Source organism: Cygnus atratus, chromosome 7, assembly GCF_013377495.2.
Source record: "Cygnus atratus isolate AKBS03 ecotype Queensland, Australia chromosome 7, CAtr_DNAZoo_HiC_assembly, whole genome shotgun sequence".
NCBI lineage: Eukaryota > Metazoa > Chordata > Aves > Anseriformes > Anatidae > Cygnus > Cygnus atratus.
This window is the reverse complement of record NC_066368.1, coordinates 19,022,171-19,047,263: the sequence shown is the minus strand read 5'-3', so window position 1 is coordinate 19,047,263 and position 25,093 is coordinate 19,022,171. Positions and strand designations below refer to the sequence as shown.

The 25,093-nt window shown below is 40.3% G+C and overlaps 1 protein-coding gene across 1 annotated transcript in view; it reads left to right on the top strand.

The window, feature by feature from the left end:
- Positions 1-25,093, top strand: part of WDFY4 (WDFY family member 4) — a 127,455-nt gene that overhangs the window by 50,651 nt on the left and 51,711 nt on the right. Inside the window, exons 37-43 of the mRNA XM_035538924.2 lie at positions 9-118; positions 1,078-1,269; positions 1,800-1,939; positions 15,836-15,913; positions 16,807-17,010; positions 17,839-17,890; positions 19,147-19,313. Coding sequence (XP_035394817.1) covers positions 9-118; positions 1,078-1,269; positions 1,800-1,939; positions 15,836-15,913; positions 16,807-17,010; positions 17,839-17,890; positions 19,147-19,313 — 943 coding nt within the window. The remainder of the gene's footprint in view (positions 1-8; positions 119-1,077; positions 1,270-1,799; positions 1,940-15,835; positions 15,914-16,806; positions 17,011-17,838; positions 17,891-19,146; positions 19,314-25,093) is intronic.

Sequence of the window (25,093 nt, the reverse complement as noted above, 5' to 3'; positions counted from 1 at the left end):
TGTCACAGCTATCCAGAAGGTTTTGGGGTGGATGCCAAACCAAGACTGGCTTCTCATCACCAAATTTTCCTTGCACCCAGTGAAGAGGAGAAAGGCAGCCTACCTACTCCAGATGATGGTAAGTTATTGCACATTGGCTTCAGCTTACAGGGTATGAAAGCGCCTGATCTAAACAGCTATCCAAGCAGCTTGTGCAAGTGCTGCTGAATTCCTTCTTCAGAGTGTTTAGGCACTGCAGGCACAGCACAGAGAGGAAGATTGTGCTAAAAATAGCTTGTGTCTTTACACGGTATGTTTTTATTCCAAATTCATACCCCACATCCTCAGGAGTAATGGATATGTTTGGAGATATTTTCCCCAAGTTGTGGCCAGTATCAGTGCCCAACTACCTGCTATTTGGAGTTCTGTTTCTCTTTTCAAGACCTATGTAGCTTGGTAGCTGTTCTACACAGAAAGAAACATGTGGTTCTTTTTAGAAAAAACAATGAAAACACTTGGGCTGGATTCAGTGTGTGGGCTATCAGCTGAACCTTACTGCAGAGATGTGTTTTTTTGTTGTTTTTTTTTTTTTTAATGTATTGGTTTGGGTATGAAGCAGTCAGATCAGTCTGATTTGCAGGGAAAGACAGCAAAACAGCTCAGCACTTCCTTGTACAGCCCCTGTTGCCGTATCAGATTTTTTCATGACTTGGTTACCTTCCTCCTACTGTTTCTGATGACATTTGTTTGACAATATAAAGGAATGGCCTTTATGTGCTTTAAAACTGTGTGATAATAAGCTCATCAAACTTCTGATGAGATGGTTTTCCAAGACAGGAACCAGATAGAATCATCTGTCACTCCTACTCATTTCATTCAGGGAATTGAAATATAATGAAAGAAATGTCCTACTCTTTTCTGTATTAGACTAAATGGTCTGGCTTAAGATGTGTGTAGACACTGGACAGAATGGAGCAACTCTATGCACTCCAGCAGTTATTCTGGACCAGAACTGTTCAAAATTAGATGCTTTTGATTTATCTGCTGCTTGACTTGTTACACAAAAAATACTCATTTGTAGTTTCTTTTGCTTCTTAGTCCATCAGGAGATTCTGAGAACAGTAGAAATCATCTGGAAGCAGCTCATCTCTCAGAGGCGGCAGGCTCTGGAGGACATTTACAAGATGGATCTCTCTGTAAAAGGAAGTGACAGAGAGAGGGACATGAAGATAACTGAGATCACTCCATTATGGGAAGAAATGATGACAAAAGCTTGGCAAAACTTCCTAGGTCTCTGCTCTTTTATTTAACACTCGTTGTAGTAACCAAAGATATTGCAGTGCTTAATGGAGAGCTGCTAATTCCTTGGTTGTACTCTTCCTCTGCATGTCACCTGCTAGATGAAACAGGTTCTCATTTTCTGTAATCCAGTACTGTGACTGTTTTCTGTGTCGTGCCCCAGCCCTTCTATAATCATCTGGTGATGGGTTAGGGCTGGTGTTGTACCATAAGAAAGAGAGGTGTACTTAGACAAATGTATCCCACAGGAGAATTTAATAAGAGGGAGGATATTTGGGTGAAAAGGGGCATCCCAGTGATGCTGGTATATGGCAGACCTCAGTGAGGCTTTTAAATAAAGGCTTTTGAAAAGCACATGTTAATTCACCTCTCTTGTAAAGAAAAGGACAAGCCAGCTGAAGTGAGGTGCTACCATGTTGTATCTTGTGTAAGACTGATACACATTACACAAAACCTCCCAACAAGCTCCACTTCAAGTCTTACAAGCTCTTTTTCTATTTTTTTTCCTTTTTGGCTCACAGCATCTGAAAAGAGAATTCTCCAAAATAAAGGAGGGCCTGGCTCATCTCAGAGCAAGCACAATTCCTGGAGTGAAAGTCTTTCTTCAGCTATTAGGCTGATGCCTGGCCGGAATACAAAGGAAATGACATACAAATCTGAGGTAACATCTCCTTTTTGTCCTTTCTGTCTCTGTCGCCTTCTCTGCCTTTGATATGGTTCTGGAGAGCTTGTCTGGACTTGTGAGGCTTCTGTGTATGTCTGTTGGTGTGTTCCTTTGGAAATTAGACACCCATGGCTGTTAAGGTTCCTTTCCTAGACTTTAAGACTAGAGTGAGACAATTATGAATAATTTTGTCTGTTCCCCTGGATGGAAGGGACCAGAAAGCTTTACATGGCGTTTGCCTAAAAGTAGAGATTTCAGTGAGTAAGGTGAGACCTTTACTTAATAAGCTGTGCTGGACTCTTGAAGGCCAGGTCAGGTGTTTTTGCTTCAGTACTGGGGAGCACTCATGAGCACTGGACAGAGGTGTCAGCTAGTGTTTATTAGGTCAGTTTCAGAACATCACTGCTGAAGGTGACATAGTGTGAAATAGCTTTAGACCAACAGATGGTCTGCCCATGTATGGAGTGATTGTGTAGCTCACATGGAGTGGGAAAACATTTTTTCTAGAGGCTCTTTGTCCTTCTGTGTGCAACAGTAGGTATTTCTGCTGGAGAAATTGCATGCATGCCGTGTTGTTTAGGAATCCAGGTCTGTGTAGAAATGCAAGCTGAAAAGTTGTGCCTTCAGTTCTACTCACTGGATTTATTAATAGTCTGTCAGGTCATCTGTATAATGTTCATATTCCTATTGTACCTTGAATTTAGTGACTTAAATCCTGCTTGTCAACATTGTCTGTTAGCAGTGTACTTTTAAGCAACTGAGGCCCCAGCATGGCAAGGTGCATGGTAATATCCATAACTTTAAATCTGACTAAGTCTGATGTTCAAAAACTCCATCAGCTTTCTAAATATTTAAAATCAAACTTAAAAAGTAAGCCACAAAAGAGAAATGGGGTGATATATCTTTTTGGTGGCAGAGTGGAGAACAGAATAGCCAGAGAGCAAACTGAAGATTTGGAAGCCACTGAGATCTGATTTCATGAGCTACTTGTGTGGGCAATATTCATGAGAATGGTTAAGCCATATAGGTTTTCCCTGCTTATCTGGGTGGAAACACAATGTTTGTGTTTCCAGGCTGTGGCTCTAATGACAAAATTGGTTGTGCCTGTCTCGAGACACGTTTTCACTTTATTTATTTGCAGTAGTCTTTTGTATGATGTTGTGTAGTTTTATGAGTCTTGGTGAATCCTACACTGCTAGCTATAAAATGGAGTACTGTAAGAATACGTATTTTACTGTGTGTGATATCTCAGAAGTTTTAGCAGTCAAGGCTATGTTATAATTTCTGATGCTATAGTAAGCCATGGTCATGGTCACAGTAGAAATGCAGAATAAAGAAATATTCACTGATGTAAAGAACTTAGGTTGACAGTCTTAACAATTTCTATGTTTTTCACAGAATCACAGAATTGTAGGGGTTGGAAGGGACCTCAAGAGATCATCGAGTCCAACCCCCCTGCCAAAGCAGGTTCCTTAGAGCAGGTCATTTGTCTAGAATACAAACAACACACCAGTTAGTTGTGTATGTTGGGGCTAGAGTAGCTATAGGGTACAGCAGCACTCAATTGACAGAATATTCAGAGCTTAACTGTTTCAGTGGGGCACTTCAGAATTGGGCATTCTCATCTTACTGCAATGCTGAATGTATCAAGGTCTTTTTTTCCTCCTGTTGAAGAGACAGTCTGTTACAGCATCACTTTAGGGAGTTTTAACCCTCTAGCTTAAGCTGCAGCAGGTTGAAGCTTTATCCCCAGTGAATTGCTTCAGTTCTAGGCGTGTTAATCGGTAAGGCTATGATACTCTAAGTAATACCTAAGTCAGTATCTGACTGAGCTGTAGTTTTTTTCTCATTATGCCACAGCATCCTTTTCATTCCTTAAAATCATGTTGCTGCTTACAGTGAGCAAGTTCTTCCCAGGTACATATGTAGACTGTGATGTCATACTGCAAGAGCATCTACTATTTGCCCTGGGGTCTGTTTAATTATTTTTTAAAATTAATTTTGATTATTACAGCTGATTACACCTCAGTGAGCAATGTAATTGATATTTGTAAATGTATCCCAAGGAACATTTTGTACAACATGCTTTTTGCTGTTGAAGGTTAAAGACTCCGTTATTGGTTTTTCCCTAAATATGCCCACATCATTAGTTCCTCCAGTGAAAAGGTTGCCATCTGGAAAAGGCAGCACGGAGACATTATTCAGGCACAAGTGCATGAAATTGGTGTTTCTGCATCTTCTGTCTCTCTTCTGCAAGGAAGGGGCTTGTAATTAAAGGAGCTGTGTTTGAAGGAAACATTACTCATTTGGTGTTATTCCTTATCATGTCAAAGACTGACAGCGCTGTAGCTCTGATAAATTGTTCCTTTCAATGAGATGCAAAGCTACAGTTCCAAATATTCTGCTCCACTTTCCCTCTCCCTGCTTTTCCCTCCAGCCTATATTTGAAAGGACTTGCTGTGAGTTTCAGAGATAAAAATTGAGGGGGAAGAAAATGAATTCCTTTGCACTTCCACCATCCTTTCTTCACTTTCTTCATACACTTCACAACAAAGATAAAAAGGTGGGATTCTCAGTATCAAAGGAAGCTGTGAGCACAAAAATTGAAAGTAAATGGGATTCCTGTCTAATGCAACATAAAGCTTCTGCAAATTTCATATAGTCTTATTTTAGCTGAGGTGGGTTTTTTTTGGATTTTAAGGATGTCTCTACACTGAATAGGATTAGGCTTTTGGTGTGATTGTTGCTGTACCAATATAGAAATAACCTAACTAGGGTTTGGCAAATGAAAATAGTCACTTATTAATAGTGTCAAAATGTCTGTAATGGAAAGCACACAGATAATGTCAAACAATGCTTGGAATTTAATTCAGTATTATATTTTGGCCTCTCATCTTAAATGCATATGTTGAAGGAAAAGATGACAGAATTGCAGAATGGTTGATGTTGAAGGGGTTCCTGGAGGTCATGTTGTTCAAACCTGTTGCTCAAGCAGGGTCCCTAAGAGCAAGTTGCCAGGGACCGTGTCCAGATGGCTTCTGAGTGTTTCCAAGGATTTAGATTCCACGAGTTCTCTGGGCAACCTCAGTGCTCAGTCACCTTCACAGTAACAAAGTGTTTCTTGATGATAAGGCAGAACGCAAGTGAAGGTGATTCCCTGCTTTTTGATGGCAAATACCAGAACGAGCGACCAAATACAGCTGTGTTTTCTCCATATTCCTGGATCTGTTTTGCTGTCTCATGCTCTGCTCAGGTCTCTGTCTGGAACGCATGAGCTTTCAGAAAGAAGAGTCTGATCACATTTCTAGGAGTGGAAGTGCTATTTTTTCTGGTAGTTGCTACCTTGTGCTTTCTTGGAAGTCTGAATAGCCATGCAGGGGCAAGAGGAGCACTATACAAAGTCAGGTGCTCCTTTAGCACTTAGAGGTGACAGAGTTGGATAAGCTCACCAGCAGGAGGGTCTATAAAACTCTTGAATACAGTACTAGAGTTTTCAAAATCATTGACTTTCCTGTTTCAGAGCAAGTCTTCTGATCTCTTGCTCTTCTGCCTTCCCTGTTCCCTACCCTTCTCCCCTCATTTTTCTGTTGGAATCTTAGGCTATGTAATTAGTTTTTAGGTTAGCAATGACCAGTTGTTTTTGTTGTCTTCAACAAGCTGCAAGAGACTGTTGTAGCCAACCATTTACGATTTCAGTAAATTGTAAATCTGTCGTCAGCTTCTACCATGCTGAGTGTCTTAAGGTTCTTCCTGAGGATGAATGCCTGAGCAAGGTTACAAGCAGAATACTTCTAACAACTGTAAGACATGCTGCCTCAGGGCTGTAGATATAGTTGTTATGCTTTCCAGGAAATGCACAGCCTCCTGAGTGGTACAGCAGGCCTGATCATGCCTGTCCTCTCTCATTTAGGTTCATTAATTACATTCCTTTGCCAAAGGGTGATAGAGTTCTGGGACTTCATTCACTCGCGGCTGTCAATCTTGCTTCCCATTTTTTGCAGCCATATATACTGGTGTTTTGCATTAAGTGTGAGGGAACACTGAGAAGTGACCTGTTTGAAACTAATATTCTTAGATCATATTCGTAAACTATTGAGTCAGACATTTGTGTGCAAAAGTCTGTATTTTAGAGGGTAGTTTTAAACAAGACTTTTCAAGCAGAAGTGTTTCATGTTGAACTGAAGACTGATGGTGCACCTACAGACCCTTGTTGGGGTGTAGAATACTTGGCCCCAGCACATAAAATCAGCATTAGCTCAAAATGCTGTCAGTGGGTTTTTGAGTTTGGTAAGAAAGAAGCTTTATGTCAACTTGATGGACATGAATTTAGAGACTTCGCCATGATCACACAAGGTGGTTAGTGGTAGAACTTAGCATTTGGTTCAACTGCTAATATTGGATCAGCACTTTCAAACACTAATTGCTTATTTCCTGTATTGTTACAGCATCTTTCAATAACCAACTGTAAAATCAAGAAAGATGCTGACCAGCCTGGGTTTTCAAACAATACTGGGGCAATTAGATCAGAGAATGTTTAAGGTGCGGAAATATGTGGGTTTCATCCAACACCAAAGAGGTGTTGGATGAAATGAGCTTGTTATTTTAGATATAACAGTAAGGATGCAGGATGGACAAGCTCATCTTAACAGTCCATGGTAGGTGAAATGAAGTTTAAAATACATATATATATTTGAAGCATAATCACAATTCTTATTTAAACAAATATTTTTCTTACTAATTACTCTGTTGATCTTTTACCTGCTTTTTGGGTTAACTAAGTTAAAATAAGCAAACATAAAATGGTATTTCTTTGAAAAGTGCATTATTTGTGTAACATCTTTATCTTCAAATAGAAGGATAATTAACATCACTAATTATCTAATTAAGTTCATTAACCATCCACCAACAGTGCACAGTGAAGTTGACATTATGTTCTACTGTCAACAAATGCTTTGATTTCTCAGGAAGTAATTAAAATGTAAATTAGCATGTCATTAAATGCACAAGGGAAGATTGGAATCAAATATTCATTTCAAAACTGCTCATAGCACACATTTTTACTTCAATGAAAGCAGGCACTTTGCTATTAATGATGTATATTAAACAATTTCCATTATAATATTATTGTCTTGTTTAATAACTGGCTCAAAGCTAAATTACAGTATGCTGCAGCAAGCTGGAAAAAGTTTCTTTAACTTTGAACAAAGAATTTTTTTGTCCTCTTAAGCAGTTATCTGATGCACTGTTCATTTTTCATTTTCAGATGGCTTAGAAGATCATAACGAAATAATCCAATAGGTCAATAGGTTAGATAAGAACTGCATGAAAACATACAATGCAGAGCTACCTAATTTTATATAATACAAATTACTGAAATACTTGAAATTTTGGGATAATTTCCACATTCATTGAAGATAACTGTTTAAAAGTGAAAATGGAATATAAAGGTTGCATAACGATGAATACAAATTATTAGGCTAACTCAGATCCAATAGCTATTCACCCCATTGTCCTCCCCTAAAAAGCCAATACCAATTGCTAAAGGAGATGGTGTGTTACAGCACAATGCACAGTAGACAATCTATCCTACCAAAGTTGTTCCTTTCTTGATTTGTATCAGTTATAATTCATCTAAAGCCTATAACACAAGATCCAATATCCCTTCCAAAACTTTTTATAGGTAACTATTCAAATGTTTTTTTTTACTGTTATCCTGTGCCAGTGAAGTTCCGTTATTTAATTACATACTGTGTAAGAAAAAAAAGTTTTTGTTTCCTGAATTTTTATTTATTTTTTTTTGAAAATGTGGTGTTGTTTTGTTTTGTTTTTCTTTCAAGTTAGAGACTGTCTGATTCAAGTTTAAGCCTGGATATAGGATTTCGGCCAGTGGAGTTTAAGGCTTAAAGCTGTTAGCATTGTAGTCTCAACTTTCAGCTGCTGGTTGGAGAGTTTTATTTTCACATAACAGAGATCATGCCAAATGAATTGAATAGTATTAATGTGGATGGAAGCAGAGCTTTATTTGGACGCAGAGAAACCTTAGAAACAAGTGGTAGCCGGTGAAACAGAATTACTTTTTCTGTGCTGAAAATAGAAAGAAAAATCACTTTTCATACTTCTTGTTTTAGAGATGTCCACTTGCTTCAGGAGTTTTGATGCAACATTTCATTTATAATAATTTCAGGAAAATTATTTGAAGTCAATTACTTCATGACTTATGCTATTTTTTAGTACAAATCTTTATAAGGAAAAGAATTATGACCAACTTTACTTATCAACAAGTTATGAAATTATATATGGTGTATCATCTCATTCAAGGAGCAGTATAAAATGTACATAGGAGTTCAGATGCCCAGAAAATTAAGTATGCATTTCCACTAGAGAACAGGGATTTAAAATAGCAGAGTATAATTTGATGATGGTACATATAAGTAAAGAACAGGAAATCAGGGGAAGTTCTAGAAATCTCTGCAGGATAAACTTAAAGGTTTTTCTTAAACAAGGGCATAGGTTACCTGCCTGTGCCCTTATTCCCTTTTGTTATCGTCCTTGGTAGCCAGATTAAAGCTTGGTTGTGGTTGACTGTGTTCCATTCATACTTTCTGTTGCTATGGAATAATCATGTCACCTTTAAATGAATGTCATTTTAAGAAAACTGTTAATTTTGTGGGCTACGGAGAGATGTTTCTTTGTATTCTGGACTCTGAGCTCTAAGCATATACTAATATTTACAAATTCCTTTCTTCAGCTAAAGGATTAGAAATGCACATTTTTCTTAAACGAAAGCCATAATTCATATATAATCAGAAAATTCCAATGTGTGAAGCTTTCAGATAAATGTATTGTGATATGTAGTAATAAAGCCCTAAGTTACACACAACTGTAGCACTTGTTAGAAAAATCACCACTTTCAACAGAAATAAGAAAATGGTGAGAAAGAACAAATGAAGGAAAGAGAGACCTTATTGCTATTCCCAATATCGCTGAAGTCTGACCTTCAGCACTCACTAGAAGAGGTAACACCTCGTCTGTAACTGGAGGGAAACTGCATGCTCAGGGGGTTGAGTGAGTTATCTCAGAGTCACAGAAGTCATTCTCAGAGACAGGAATAAAGAACAGTTAGATCTCAACTTACATTGAACTTTTTAGCTATTAGGAGGTAACTTTACTGTTCTCACAGGAATTATCTCTTCAGTAGTATCAGCTGTTGAAAAGGTGTGTGTGTATGCATATATACACAATTTATAAATATATAGTTGCTGTAGAAGTAGGGAAGTTTCTGTGCTGCTCAAGTTTAGCTGATAATACTGTGTTGAAACCTCATCACATGTATACTGTACTTTGGGTTTATCCTCTTGAAACTCACCCTTGTGTTTGGGTACATTTATGGTGCATTGAAATATGGAGGTTTTTCTCATTAAGCTTGCTATTCCCCAACCAACTGGAGATGCCAGGAATCCATCCATGATCCTTAGGAGCAGTTGGCAGTGTGCATTAGCCTCCTATCGGGTTGAGGCACGGAGCTTACATGCAACACTTAACTGCTGGAACTGCAGTCTGTTGAAAAACTAAATGAATTTTGGCAAAGTAACAATAAAATCCACATGGCAATAACAATTTTGTGATTCAAAAGAGCCTGAAAACAGCTCTCAGTGTGGAGAGTATATGATAAGGACTAGGACAGACTGCTTTTTGATGTTAGAAAAACACTACCTGCGATAGCTTAATGTTTATTACCTGGTGACTAGTGAAACTTTTTTTTTTTTCCCCTTATGAAATGAACCTACTTGCTTCCTAGTTCATAGTCAATTACTTGAAAAGTAGTCTGGTTATGAGATAGGTGGCTTATTGTCTGTTTGTACAGGGCAGTAGCAGATCTGGCCTCTGATTCACCATGTTAGATTTAGGAGCAGGGGTAGACTTGACTGTTGTTGGAAATGGTAGCTCCTTTTTCTTCTGTAGCTGAGTACAACAGGACTGGTGAATTGGAGACTTCAGACAGCTTTAGCAATTTACTGTGACACTCAGATTCCTCTCTGTAAAATGGCAATGCTAGCTGTAATCCTATCCTCTGCTTGTGAGACTGATTTATTCTCCATGTTCTAGCAGGAACAGACCAGAAGTATTGGGCTTCAATTGTGTATTTGTGGGGAGGGGGGAGAAAGTCTGGTTAGATTTGTGGAAACAGGATGAGTATGAGAACTGAAGTAAATACTACAAGATAGAGTTCGTGCTTTGGAAGAGTTTAGCCTCAAAACTTAACTGTTGCCAATCTAGCTCTGTAGCTATGTAAATAAGTGTTTCAGGAATTTTCCATTACAACAATTCTTGGCTTTAGATGGTGACTGCAAAAACTGATACATTTTGTAGAAAATGTCTCCTGCCCAACTAAATCATACGGTCAGTGACAGGAGATCCACACTGGTTAGGGCACATAGTCCAGGGGACAGAGCTGGGATGTGGGGCTGATGAGAGAGGAGCAATGCTGCGCCGCAGCAGATGTCATTTGATGTTGAACTACTGAGAAACATACTTGAGTAAAACTGAACAATTTTCCCTTTGTAAAATGACATTTTCTTATAGTTCTGTGTCATTAAAAATGCAAATTGTTTGATTCAAGATGAAAAGTGGTTGAAATATAAATCTTACATTAATAGCATGTGTTTGTCATTCCAATGATGCTCCTTTTCTGTTTACTGCTTTTTCAGTTGCCACCCATAGAGGTTTTAATTACACTTAACTGTCACTTTTATGATGTCCAAGTGCTGTGTATTTATTAAATGTATGTTTATATCTTAATGCTTGGATTAAAGTCAAATCTGCACCCCACCTTAGTAGCAGAAAACCCATGTGTAGAAGTTGTGAAAGAAAAGCTAATTGATACTGAAGAGAAAGTAAATCTGTTAATACTTGGTCTGTTCTGCAGTATCTGACAGTATCACTAAAGAGATTTTTTTACCTGCAGACCTCTATTACTTCAGATATTCCACCCACAAGTGATAAGTTTGGGGTAGTTTCACCTCCGGTGTCTTGTTTGTTTGTAAATGTGGTTGTTAAATGGCCTCATTAGTCAAGCCTAGTTACAAATAACTGTGATTTGACATCCTTGTTTTTTATAAACTGGAAGTAGGTTTAGTATTTATTCCTTGTGAACATACCAGCAATCAGTAAGAAGTGTTGCATTGTTTAAATGTAAGTGTATGCCTTAACACCTGCTGAAACAGCGAATTTTTTGAATGAGCTATTAAATCTGATTCTGCTGTGCACAACCTCTTTGCTAGTCACATATTCTACTTAAATGCACTTTTTTGTGTCTGTAAGAGCACCTTATGTGCTGTTCTATTTGTCTGCTGTGCCCATAGAACACTTTCAGAAAACCTAGTGATTGCTCAAATAGCTGTAATCAAAAGAAAAAAGAAAAAAAAAAGAAAAAAAAAACACCTTCCAAATAGAATTGTGAAAGGCATTTTAGAGGAATTAGGGATGTGGACCCTTTCTGTAATATAAGATCTAATATCTGGCAAATCAGCTATATTAGAAAATGTGGTGGCTCTAGGAACAACATAAGAGCAGCAGAAGGGATTTCCAAATTGGTTGAAGTTGTTCACCCTGCTACTGCACGTTATCACCACATACATCCTCTTTGTGGGTTTATCAGGCTGTTTCAAAGTAATTCAGGTTGGTTTTGTCCCATCACCAACTCCCATTCATAGTGGCAGGATGTTCCAGAAATTCACTTGTCTTAGTTTCTCCAACTGTAAGGTAGAAATAAAGGCACTTACCTCCTTCATAAAGACCTCTGATAGGTACTCTCCTATCAGAGAGAGTACCTGTGAAGAGAGGTTGAGAGAGCTGAGACTGTTCAGCTTGAAGAACAGGAGGCTCAGGGAAGATCTTATTGATGTGTACAAATACCTGAAGGGAGGATGCAATGAAGACAGAGCCACACCCTGTTCTGTGGTGCTCAGTGTCAAGAGAAGAGGCAATGTGCAGAAACTAAATCACGAGAGGTTCTATCTAAACACCAGGAAATCCTTCTTTTCTGTCCGTGCGATGGAGCACTGGAACAGGTTGTCCAGACAGGTTGTGGAGTCTTCCTCCTTGGAGATTTTCAAAAGCCATCTGGACATGGCCCTGCTTGAGCAGAGGGGTTGGACCAGAAGAGTTCAAGAGGTCACTTCCAGCATACACCATTCTGTGATACTGATGAATATCACTGTGCAAAGAGTAGATGTTTTTATTTAATACATCTAACATAGCTGCAGTACTATATAAACTTTCTGTGTATATATATATATTTGTTTATAATACTTATTTAGCTTAGAAAAGCAAAAGAAGTAAACTAACATCACTAGTTCTAGTCCTCACCAACAGGTGCTAAAAACACATGCTTCAAATTAAGTATTTGGTTATTTTCACTGTCATCTGTGTGACTACTGACTTTGTTGGATTGGACCTGTACGCTTGCCATTGTGAGAGATCTGGATATATGGGCTGTCCTTTTGGCTCTTCATCTTGAAGCTTATTTTTATTTATTAAGAGCTTTGGCGCGCGTGTGTTCTGTAATACAACACGCAGCCTGTAATTCCCCAAAGAAAGCCCCAAAGCGCAGAGCTCCAATGACATAATGTTTCCTTAGGAAAGATCTGTGGCATTTGTGGAGTCTGTATCAGGCAACGTGAGTTTATTATGGCAAGCCTGGGTATTTATGGACTGCACGAGTGTTAAGTGATACATATACACACAAGCACATATAACATATACGTATAAAAAAAATAGACATAAAAACATTCCAGAGCTCAGTAGAGAATTGTTAACTTAAGTCGTACCTCCATCTTTTTTTTTTTTCCTCTAACCATTTCTTATTACAAATAGTCCTTCCATTGCTTTTGTTGAAAGAAATTATAGAAAATCCACACTGTTTTTTTTTGGAGTGCTATTTTTCTCTGCTTGCCAGCATTTTTCTCCTTGCTGGTTTTACTATTCCTCAATGCTAATCATTTTCAGTTTTATTTGCATGAGGTCTCCATGCAGCAAGAGGAAAAATGGGTTTGAATTCTGTGTGTTGTACCCCCTTCCTCCCTGCCATCCCCCTGCCCCCAGTAGAGAAATAGCTTGTAAATTCCATCACGTTTTGATCACTAAATATTGTCTGGGGAATGTGGGCTAGCAAAATGACCTGAGTCTACTTCCAATGCAAGTGCCTAAGGCTACAAGGTGGAGAAGTCTGTGTAAGGAAGACTTAAAGTGTGTTACTGTTATCAGTTTTAGTCCAGGATGGATCAATATGGCCTTTTAGTCTGATCTTCCTTAGAATACATGTTACGCTTTCTGCATTCAGACTTGCTTTTCTGTATATTGAAACACAACCCATACATAACGTCACACAATTCTAACAATTATCAAAGTCAATATATCCTTTTTGTTCAATATAAATATTTAACTATAACACTGTTGTGTTCAACCTACTGCATGGAGTTGCCATTTTAAAGGATAACCCCCTACAAAATATGATTTCAGGATGTGTCTTTCTAATGGAATCTGCTTATTTATTAGCAGGTCACAGCAAATGTCATACTAGTTTTTCATTAAGCTTTACTGTATAGTCTTAATTGTTCAGACCAAACATTGGATAGATGATAGCCTGGTCTATACTCTCTTCAGTGTGTGTGTACATATATATATATATATATATATATATATATATATTTTTTTTCAGTCACAGCGATCTCCAGTCTTGTTAACTGTTCATTTTATTTTTACAGCCAGATGGATTTCTTGTGGGGGTGGTTATGGGGGACATGTTCATCTGGTTAAAACTGACTAGTTAGAGCGCATTTGGAAGCCAAAGTGGTTAGTCTTCATTCCACCAGATGTGGCTAGCAGAATTTTTCCTTCAGAGAACCCTCCATGTGCTTGGAAGGCTCGGAGCTGTGTCAGGGAAGGCAGCGAGAATCTTTGCAACGTGGGCTTTGAGCTCAGGGGTCTGATCAGTGACCATGTCTGAAACACAGAGTGTGCGGAACTGAAACAGCTGCCAGTAGGGCACTGGCTCTGCTTGAACAGCCTGCGGGTATCTGAAATGGCTGCTAATACACGGAGGGATTGATTGTCTACTCTGAATGGCTTTTACCCTATGTCCACAAAAAGCTGGGATCTCGGCTCTCCTGTACTGAGCCTGGCTCAACAGCATGGAGATTCTGTTGCTTTCTAGGTCAGCCTTTATGGGAGTTTTGCATGAATTATGGAATACTTTTGTGAGGCCGCAACTGTGATTACAGGTTTAATGATGCTTTAAACAAACAAAAATGTAATGACTTTCATCAGTGTAAAACAGGAGCTTCCTGCAGGGAAACAACAATAAATGTGACTTCACGGCAGGGGTACAGACCTGGCTGGCAGCCAGCAGTAATCGGCACACCACATAGACCTTGTGTGTTAACTTAATTAGAGCACAGTGCAAGCAGCAGCTAGACAGTTTGCTGTGAGGAATCACTGCCAGCGTGCACAGAGTCCATGCATTTAAAAGTTACCCATCTGATCCATGGCTGTAGGTAGAGAGAGTCTGGGACTTTCACAGCCAGTTTAGACTTGGGCTGTGACTCAGAGCAATCTGACTTTCTGACCTTTGTTAGAAACCCTTCAACGAGACTGGTGGGCATGAGAGCTTTTGCATGGCACTGAGGGCACTCCAAGCTGTCCTATGTAATCTCTGAACAGCTTCTGCCTTCTCTGCCACCACTATTCCTCAGGACCTTATTAAAGGAACAGAAACTTCTGCTACTCTCTGTAATGCAGTTAATAACCAGCCACCCTGATTCCTTTTCTCTTCGTCTTATTGTTTTGGTGTACCTTTTACACATTTGGCTGGCGTATGGAGTAGATATTTGTGGTTTAGGTGGTATTGTGGCTTGTGGGTATCTGTTTAATGCATCAGTGTTTAGGAACATCATTGTGAGTCCCATAGCGATCCATTTGAAAAGTGGGGAATGCAGTAAATAATCTCCTGACAGCAGTTTATCAGTCTTGTGCTTGCACAGAGACCCTTCCTTAGCTTGAGAAGTTCATTCATATACAATAACAAATGCAGTGACTATTGATGCAGGTTCACTGTTCTCTGAGTCTAGAGCATCCTGGAAGGGAAGGTGGCCGGGAAGTTGTGTCAGACTGCTTTGGGAGACACGTATTTCCAGAAGCACCTGAGTAGTGCTGGGTTTAAGGCACATCCACGCTGCGTAGTGAAGCAGAGGCAGTTACTGTGGGTGTTGTCTTGCACTAGCACAGCTCTACAGTCTTCCAGTTCTAGAACTAGCTCAGAGATCTCTGCATCATATTCCCATTAAATAGTATAATTATACTGAAAGTTATTTGTTGCCTGTAGATCTAGGCTCCTAAATATCAAAAATATTTTTAGGAGCGCTTGTTTTCCTGTGTGCAGAATGGGGACATGGACCAGTCCTTTGTCTGTGCTTTCTGCTTATACAGCAAGGAGCAGGTGTATAGTTAGAAATCCCGGATCCTTACCTCAGTTGGAGTCTTGACAACAGCAAATTGTGTTGTTTTTTTTTGCTACTTATAGTACTAAATATCTCAGGTCCAAAAGGAGAAGCCTTGCAATTTTATTTATTGTTTTCTTTCTCCTTCTTGAGTAATTCCACTAATGACCCTTGTTAAGATCATGGATATGTTCATCTCCCTTGTGTGAGTGTGCAGCTTGCTCTCAGATGATTGCCTCATCGCTGTACTGTCTGGAGAGCTGTCAAGCTCACAGACACAGGCCATATTCCCTAATTATTTTTCAGAATACAGAGAAACTAATGCTTGCTTTTGTCCCTCGGGGCTTATACTTGCAGCACCTTGTACTGGTGTAATGTGTTCTGATGTTTCTTCTAGGGATTTGTGTCATGTATGGAACAGTACCGAAGAACTGGGCAGGAGCTGTATGCCTCTTTGTACAAGGATCATGTACAGGTAAAGGTGTTGTGTGACACCTTTCTGATTTTGAAAGGTTGCTCTTGGACTACCCTGAGAATCAGGCATTTCAGAGGTGAGATAAGTGTGCCTGTAATGGGCAGTGAACTCCGTTGCTGACCTCATCACTAATGCATGATACAGCATCACTCACCAAATAGTTTGCAGATCCTCACTTTATCTTCAGGAGCCTGTTGTTGTTGTTTGTTTGTTTGTTTAAATGAATTGTTCCACTCATACAGTGGCAAAAATGAAAGTGAGGGCTTTGAACTTTTTTCTTGGCAGCCAGTAAAACTTCTCAAGAGAATTCAAACTCATAGTCAGTAAAATCTCATAGGTATGTTTCTTTTTCAGGATTGACCATCAGGGACCAACAAGCTTCTAATTCTTTGAAATTTGAAATTCACCTCTCCTTTAGATTAATGTTTTAGTGTGTTCCTTCTCACCTCCTCCCCAAGTAGAAATATTTAAATTTATGCCACGTTTGGAGGGAGTATAATATATTTCTGAAACTTTCAGACTCTGTTTTCATTGAGCATGGTTGTTGCCATTAAACATGAGTTTTGGCCAGAAAAACTGGAGTTAAATAAATCCCCTGTGATGCTGTTCTCTTGGCTCACTGCTTTTGAGCTAAATATCTAAATGAAAGCAGCTGTTCTCAAGGAGATTGAAGTGTGCTACATTCTTATATTTGTCGCTATTACCTGATTAGTAGCATCTCCCAGAGCACTCTTTTGGTAGTCAGTCAGACCTGTGCTGGGTCTGCAGCACTTGCTCTGCTGTGGTCCCACATGGCAGGTTGGTTAAATCCCTCTGAATCACTGGGGTGGTGCCATCACTGGGTGGCAGGAGGGAAGCGTGGAGGAGTGACACAAAGTGGTTCTGTCCCACAGATGCTGCAGTGTGGTTACAGCAAAGCAGCCAAGGACTGGATGGTACTTGAAGAGCAGCTGTTCTACAGAAGGGGCCCGTGGGGAATTGCCTCACAGTCCTTAGAGCAGCAATGGATTCTTGACTGCTTTGAAGGGCCTTCACGTATGAGGAGGAGGATTCAGCATGGGAGCACCCGAGCAACGATGATGCGAATGAAGAGTGAGGTAGAAAAAATTTACAGGAAGTGCACAAATTCTGTTACAGTTGCTGGTGTCTTTATAATCCTCTCTTTCTACCGGTTCCTTATCGCCTGACTTACCCTTATGCTCTGCCGTGCATATGGAATCCACTGAATGGGTCTTTGTTTGAGAGAGAGATTAACAGCAACTGCAATGAATTTGGCAGCCACAGAATGATTTTCCATCTCTTCTGATACAAAATCTAAAATAATTGAGAGTATAACCCAGACATATTTTTCTGCTTGTAATATCTCATGGGTATAGTATTTTGCAGCATATCCAGCAGAGTCTGGTTAGAAAGCTGCACCATCCTGTTAGTCTTATGCATATTAGGGCTGCTAGAACTAGTGAATGATCAAGAAGGGGAATTAGAGTGGTTTGAACTAAGCATTGACCTGTGTATATGGGGAATTTAGTACTGTCCGTCTCCATAGATTCTAAGTGCCAAATCCTATCAGTCAGAAGCTGAAGCAATTAATATGTCAAGAGGTTTCCATCTTCAGGACATTTTCAGCTTTTATACAAAGTTTGAATTCTGACAATTTTTTGCAGTCTGGGTTATATGATTTTATCCTATAACAGGCCTCATACAGGTTCGTCTTTGAAAAGACAACAGACCTTTTGCTTAATTGTTGACACTTATTATTCTTACATCTAGTTTTTTCTTTGGGTCCTTTTAAATGCGTTTATTTGATTTTCCAAGGCACTTATCTGCAACATAGTTCCAAATCTGTGCTTTGCTCTGCAGCAGGGTTTTGAGTTATGTTTACCTGACAGCATATTCTTCTGTAATCATACCTAGTCTCTTTTCAGGTTCTCCTACCAAACAGAAGTGAAACAACCCCCACTGCTGAAGTGGATTCAGGTAATGATTTAGGGCTAAATTACATTGTGGTAGTGGGTAGATACAAACAGCCAAAGAGAGCTGGAGATAGTGGACAAAGCTCCAGGTCAGAATTTGGTCTAGGTAAAAAACTTAGTGCCAGTGTTCTGGGCTAAAAAAATAAATAAATAAATTTGAACATCTGTTAAAAGATTGGCACAATTATTATAGGTGGTATAAATACCTGGTGATAAATGGCTCAGGGAAGTGGTTATAGGAAATGTGAGTTTCCAAGAATGTGGACAGAATAATGGAGAATGTGAGGAAATCTCCAAGAAAATTAACATGTCAAATTTATTTTTCAGTGTTCAAAATGGAACCAGATTTTTCAAAATATGGTAATTGTCAACATTTTTCATTTTCCAAGGCCAGGTTTTCTGTTACATGAGACATTAAAAGAATGAAAACAACAGACTAGTGAAATATGGTACAGAGGTTGATAGGTTTTCAGAGGGAGGAAAAAATTAAGAAGTTTGAGTTCAGAAATGTCAGCCAAGTCTAAGGCTGTGGATTTCAGCCGTTTGTATGACTGCTCCAAGTCCAGCTTTTAGTGTACATTGTTGGATATAGGCAGTATATTGTTGTATACTTCTTAGCGTGCTAGGGCCCAGGAATCGAGGGAGAATGGAGCCTATTGTTTAGGCTTGGAACAAGACTGAAGTACTATGTAGTTTCTTCATGGAAGTGATTACAGTCTACTTCAATAAGAAGGAGTAAGAGAAGGCTGATCACTCCTTCCCTAACTGTGTGTACAGTACAAATTCCCCAAACCTGGGGCAAGGTAGGAGCTTGGGCAAGATATGAGTGGGTTATCTCTCCTTGTGGTCTTGTATGATCCTGCTCATTGCATGTTCATGGGAGACTGCCATTTTCAATTCTTCCTAATTTAATCTGAGTATGTAAACAGAGTCTTTTTTAAATTATTTGGTTATCATATGATCAGCCCAACACAGTGCAAAAATGTGAATAAATATATTTGTTCAGTATGTTTGAATCTTCAGTGATTATAGGGATTTGATTTGAATTATGACTAAATGTGGGGGCCTGGTTTTAGTTGAACTAAGCATCCTTCTTTAGCAGTCACAGATTCTACTTCTCTTGCCTATTTTTTGCTGATCTGCAAAATCTGATAATGCTGTTTCCCAAAGTAGAACAGATTGGGTGAAAGTCTAAATTGCAGATTCTTTTGCTGTCATCTGGCTGCCACTAAAACTGCCATCTCTTTCATACTCATATAGGAGAGCTGACGTTAAATGGAGCAGAGAGGGAGATGGATGAGAAAGGATCAGACTGTAACCAGCTAACATTCTTCCCTGCTCTACATGAAAGTTTCCATTCAGAAGACTTCTTGGAGCTATGTGTGGAGAGACAAGTTATACTGCAGGAGTTTGCAGAGAGTGAAAAGGTAGCAAAGATGAGCTAGAAAATTTTCTCAGGGGAAATGGCTTTTAGAGGGTGAACTGGATGTGGAGGCCTACCTGTTCCTCTCAGTTTTTACTTCAGGTGGATTCAGTCTACAGTAGATATCAATATCTGTCTCTTAAGAGCACTTGCAATTTTCCAGCCTCTGTACAAACTCCTATATAGGCTTACTTTTGAAGAGCATTTAACACTAACTCTTTGAAGTAGCAGCAAAAATTTTGGGGACGTGACCAAGGTATTCTGGTACATGTGAGACAATATTGTCTCAATTTGCCTGAGGCATGGCAAATTATACAAACCTGAGATTCCAGCTTCCCTACCTTTACTCATGCCCAGAGCAGTGTCTAGATCCAATTTATTACCTGTGGAAGATTGTGCTAGATTTATAAATATGCTAGTCCAGTGATGTTTAAAATCTCTTCCTGATGAATACCAGTAAATATTTTGTTCCTTCACGTGCCCTTTTTTTTCTCCAGCTCCCCTTGAATTCTTCCCCCTGAAGCCATAGAGACCTTCGCTGTTTCCTATTTGTATGATGCTTCTGTTGTCTCATCTAGTCAAAACTGTGCTGTTACTTCTTGGATGTTGTGCTGGACTGGTCACCCTTCTCCCATATTTCTTTGCAGTGTCTTCTGCCTCTAAGAAAGAGGCAGGTTCAGGAATGCTGTGAGGACAGGAACTGGGGAGTAAATAAGGGTGACTGTTAGCAGGACAGTAACTTCACTCTGGTGTTCTCAATTTAATCCCTTTGCTCAAAAGCTGGCAACCTGCCCTTCACTTCTGGCATACTCCCTGCAATGGTGTCTTTGGGTCAAATCTTTGGTGTTGGATATGCTCTGCACATAGCCATTTCTCCCAGGATTGTGAGATTTTTGTTGCAAAGAGTACACCTGGCCTCATTCTCTGATCTTCTACACTGTACATTTTACTTGCAGTGGCATTGTTCCCCCTGTTGGCCCAGGAGTTAACATCCCATAGTGGAACCCAAGAGTTAGACTCGAGCATTTAGACTCTGCTGTTACACTGTTGTGTGATGGTTGTACTTAGGTATAGAAATAGTTATTTTATTTTTGTCTCAGTATCTTAGCTGAATTTTCTTGGCATTTTGCCAGGGGTCACATTTGTGTTCTCCAATGTGATGGCTTCCTTAAGCTATTAAAGCTGTTGGTACATTGTCTATACAACATACTTCATTCCCCTGCTCCCCCTCCTCTTCCCTGCCCCCACATACCTCTCCAAAGCAGAAGAGTCAGGCATGAATATGTGAGGCATGTTTTCTGTGTGCTGATCTCATTTTGAGCCTTTAGGCTGTCTGTCTCTTCTCCATGTAACTCCACAGGAAGCCGTCAGAAACGCCAGGCATGCTTTTTCCAGCAGCAGTCACTGTGCTGCTGAGCTGACAGAAGTATTAAAAAAAGCAGTAGGGGGTGACATTAGCTGTCCTGTGCTCACTTAGTGCGCTGCAGTCCTGCCTTGTAAATGGCTGCCTCGTGAGCTGTTTGCACTTTAACCAGGCAACTGGAACCATCTTACCTACTGCACTGCACAGAGAAGTCACTGCGATGCCTTGGCAGCTACTAGATTGATTTCTGGAACACAGGGATGGCTCTAGTCTGGAAAGTGGTCCTTGTTTCATATTGTCACCCTCTGCTATTTTTTTCCTGTATTGCCATTAAACAGGCGCCTTTGTACACATTCAGATGTGCAATGGCTTTTTGCAGAAGTAGCAGATCAAATGCTGTTGACATTGTTGGCTCAGAGTCTGTTTTCAGCAAGTTAAATAAGGAAAATATTGGTGCAGGTGGGGTATTGTCATGCTAATGTAATCTACTCTTTTGTTTTATCCTGCTTGTAAAATAGACTAAAACATTTCTAGGCATTCCTGTGAAGTCATTTTAAGTATGGTAGGCTAAGGAAGGAAGTTTCTGAGCATTGCGAAGGTTAGTCACTGAGTGGAGACAAATCACAAGCGGGAGCAGTCATGCTCTGTGTTTGAACAGGACCCAAACCATGACAAGTTCAGCCTTTAGACATGTTCTTTTCATTGCCTTTTTTTTTTTTTAATGCATTAAACTAACCGTAGGGGAACATATTTCCCAGATTTCAAAGTCAAACATTCTGAATTTAGGAACTTACAGAGATCAAGAAATTAATACCTGATTTGTGCAACTGTAGCCTTTAACGACATAATCATTTGCTAGTTTCATTTCTTCTGCGCTACCAGTGCATAGGATGGGAAGGTATGTATGTACAAATCCATACCTTCAAAGCAGCATTTAGTTATACTGATCATGTTTTTTCTCCTCCAGCCAGGGTCCTTGTAATACATACTGCTTTACCTTCAGCATTCTGCAGCAAGTAGGGATGCTATAGGCCCCAGTCATCTTCCTTACACAGTGGTAACTTATCACTAGACTTGCCAGGTGTATGAGGCTGGCTGTGTGCTGTTCTTTTCCCATTTCTTTATGTACCCTGCACCATTTTCCCCTAGACCTCATCAACTTTCAGTGACCTAGATCCAAAAGGCAAAGCCTTATATGTGGCACTGGTGAAAAGCAAGATGCAGAGGGTGTTGTGTTTGGCTCTGTGGTGGTACAAAAAGAAGGAAGTGGCTGGTAAAAGGAATTGTACGTGCCCACAGCTTGCCCCCTTGATGAGTCTGGGCACAAGGAATGGAGGTTCAGGGCAGATTTTTGGCAGGCTATAGGAGAATGGTGGGTGGGTAGCTGAGACATTTTGTTGCTTTGCCTCCTACTTTACAGATAGCCCCAGCCTGGACCACTTGTGGAAACTAGGCAAAAGGACTGCTCTCGGTGGGCTCAGGTGAACTGTAACAAAGCAGAGAGTATACAGCCTAAGATTGTATTTTGCTTGGCTTCGGTGTAGGCGTGGAAGGAGAGGTAATGTGCATTTTGGGTGATGTTATGCACAATTCTGCAGCTGTGCATGCAAGAGAATAACTGCAAAATTGTGCAAGAGAAATGCGAATAGGAACCTGTTCTGATCTAATCTATCAGTTTGCCTACCAAAAGCCAGGGCCAGCCCTTTAAATAACCCTGGTTTACCAGCAGAGACAAGAACATTGGATTTATGTATCTGCAACCTGAGCCCCCAACTGTGAGGTTGCCTCCCTGATCTTTACAAGCCTGAAGCAGTCCTGCCACGTTGTTAATGTGCAGTTAACATGTAGTAGATGAAGAAAGAGTAGAAGGCTTGGGAAATGATTTTCGTGTAGAAACTCTGAGTTTTGGAGAAAAATAAAGCTCTGTTTGCCAGCAAGTCATTTGAGACAGTAAGAAATCCAAGCAGCTGGGGTAATGAATCTGAAGTTAACAAGAGGGCATGGCCTAGCAGAAATCTGGGCACAATGCCTTTCCTTAAAGGAGGGGCTGGGAGGGAGCACAGGAGATGCCAAGGACAATAATAGAAGTGGCTAGCATAAATCAGTTAAAGAGGGAGAGGGATCCATTGGCTGGAAGAAAGGAACTGATTAAAGAACAAGTTCAGTTGAAGGAGGGAGCAGCTGTGAGGTTCAGCATCTGGGACAGGCAGAGGTGTGCAGCAGCTCTGCATGCACTTAGTGGAGCCAGTGGTTTTAGGGGCATTGCACAAGCTTCACAGCTGTGTAAGGCACCGAGACAGTTTGTTTTCATGGGAGCACTGTTACAGTTCATCCTAGTTCAAGGATGCAGCAGTAAAGAACTTCACATGTGCTGATGTGCAGCATAAACAGGCACTAGCTGTTGGGATTGAAGCAGGAGAATGGGAAGCCAGGTCTTGGCACAAGTCATTTGGCCTTTCTATGCCTCAGTTTCTCCTCTTTCCTCCCTGCTGCATGAGCAGAGGCTGTAATGGCTGCTCCACTGCAGGAAGCAGTTCTGAGCGTTAATAAAGGTTTTTGATGTGAAACTCTTCTGTGTTCAGCCAGGACTGCATGAAGATGGATAAGGCTTTACAGGTGATTACTCCTCTGTCTTGTCCTATCTGGGTTTCTGCTGCAGTGGAGAGACTGCTGGGAGCCCCTTCCCAGCCCATGCTCCTGCATACTCACCCAGCTCAGTCAACAACTATGCTACTAGGTGCAAAGGGCAGGGTCTGACTCATGCTGTGTCACAAAAAAACAAAGCATCTTCAGCCAGTTCTCTGCTTTTCTCGATGTGCTCCTTCACCATGACATTCTGTACTCCTTGGATATGTACTTGTGTCCCCCTTCCTATCTGCTTCTGTGTTTTTTTGGTGTTTGCTTTGAAAAATGTCTTTCAGTTGTGAAGCTGTAGCTACTCCCTGGATCTCTGCAGAGCTCCAGACAAACACCAGGGCCCTGACTGCCACCTCAAGTTAGCACAGCTGATGATGCCTTAACAGTTGCTTTCTGTAGAGTGATGTAGCAGGGTATGGCATAGGCAAGCTTTGCTGTGGTTATTCCCGAGAGTCATGGGGAAGGGCATGAACTTGAGTGAACTGACCTGAGGGAAAATTAAAGGGCTCATATTAGTTTTTGGCAGCATTTTCTGTTTGAGTGGAGCCTGGAGTGAGACAGAGACGTCTGAGTGTGCAAGAGGTATGAGCACAATCCTATTAGAGCTGGCTTCCAGATGCTATCATCAGCTAAAGGATGCCAGCCTCTCAGGCTGGCGATGGGCCGGGACAGATGGCAGTTTTCAGCACAGAAAGCAAGGACAAAGAGCAACCCCAGTGCCCATGACCATGTACAGACAGAAACCTTCTTCCACCCCTTTTCTCCAGAATATCTGATATTCTTTCCCTGCAGCATTTGGGAAGTTGTTAAAACCTGATAAGTGCACACTAATGGAACAACTCCTGCACATAGGGTTTTTGCTCCAGCAGATTATGGTAGAGAGAGAGGAAGGGTGGATAGAGGCTACCTGAAAAAAAGTGTATATGTTGTGGGTCTTCCAAAGCAAAATTTTCACCACAAGGCTTGTTGCTATCTTTCTGGCATTCTAATAGTTTCACTCAAACCCAAGCAGAAGGAATTTGAGCCAATGTTTTTAACAGTTCAGATGGGATCAAACCGGAGCCTGGAGCCCCTACCATGAAAGACTAGGTCAAGTGGATTTAGTTTCATTTGGTCATTGAACAGCTGGGGAGAATGAAGCAACCTGTCATTTATTCTTAAGTTGTGATTAATGAGGTGCGTGTGTGACAGTTTCAAAGTAAGATGAGTCTTCAACAACAAGCAAACTACCAAAAATTGCAGGAAAGGTCTTGTGAGTGGCATTAAAAGATGGACCTATATGCCTGTCACCATGAAAGCATGCATCTGTTTTCCTAGCAAAAATTGTGAAAGCAACGTATTCTGTTTCATATATTCCTAGTCATTTTAAACTCTGTGGCATTGACCCTACTTTACTGACAGATCCGTTGTAGCTAATACACCCTGATACACAACAGAAAGGACAGAAATAGTATATAACCACAGGTTTCATCTCTGAGCAAATAATTAGAGATGGCTGTGAGTGTTTATAGGGGAATACAAGATGTGGCAATAAAAAGGAAGAAGGGGCTTCAGAATGTCCCTAAGTCACTGGTTGCTTAGAAGATACATAAAGATCAAGAAAGATGCCATACCTAGCATGTTTCTTATACTCTTTCCTTAAGCTTCTGCTACTAATAATCAGGATAGTTATTCAGACTGATCTCCGAACTGACTCAAGAGTAGCCGTTCTTTTGTCCTCACGTTGTAAAAATGTTGTGTTCAGTAGGGTGTGTGACATGGGTAAGCATGTTCCATTGACATGT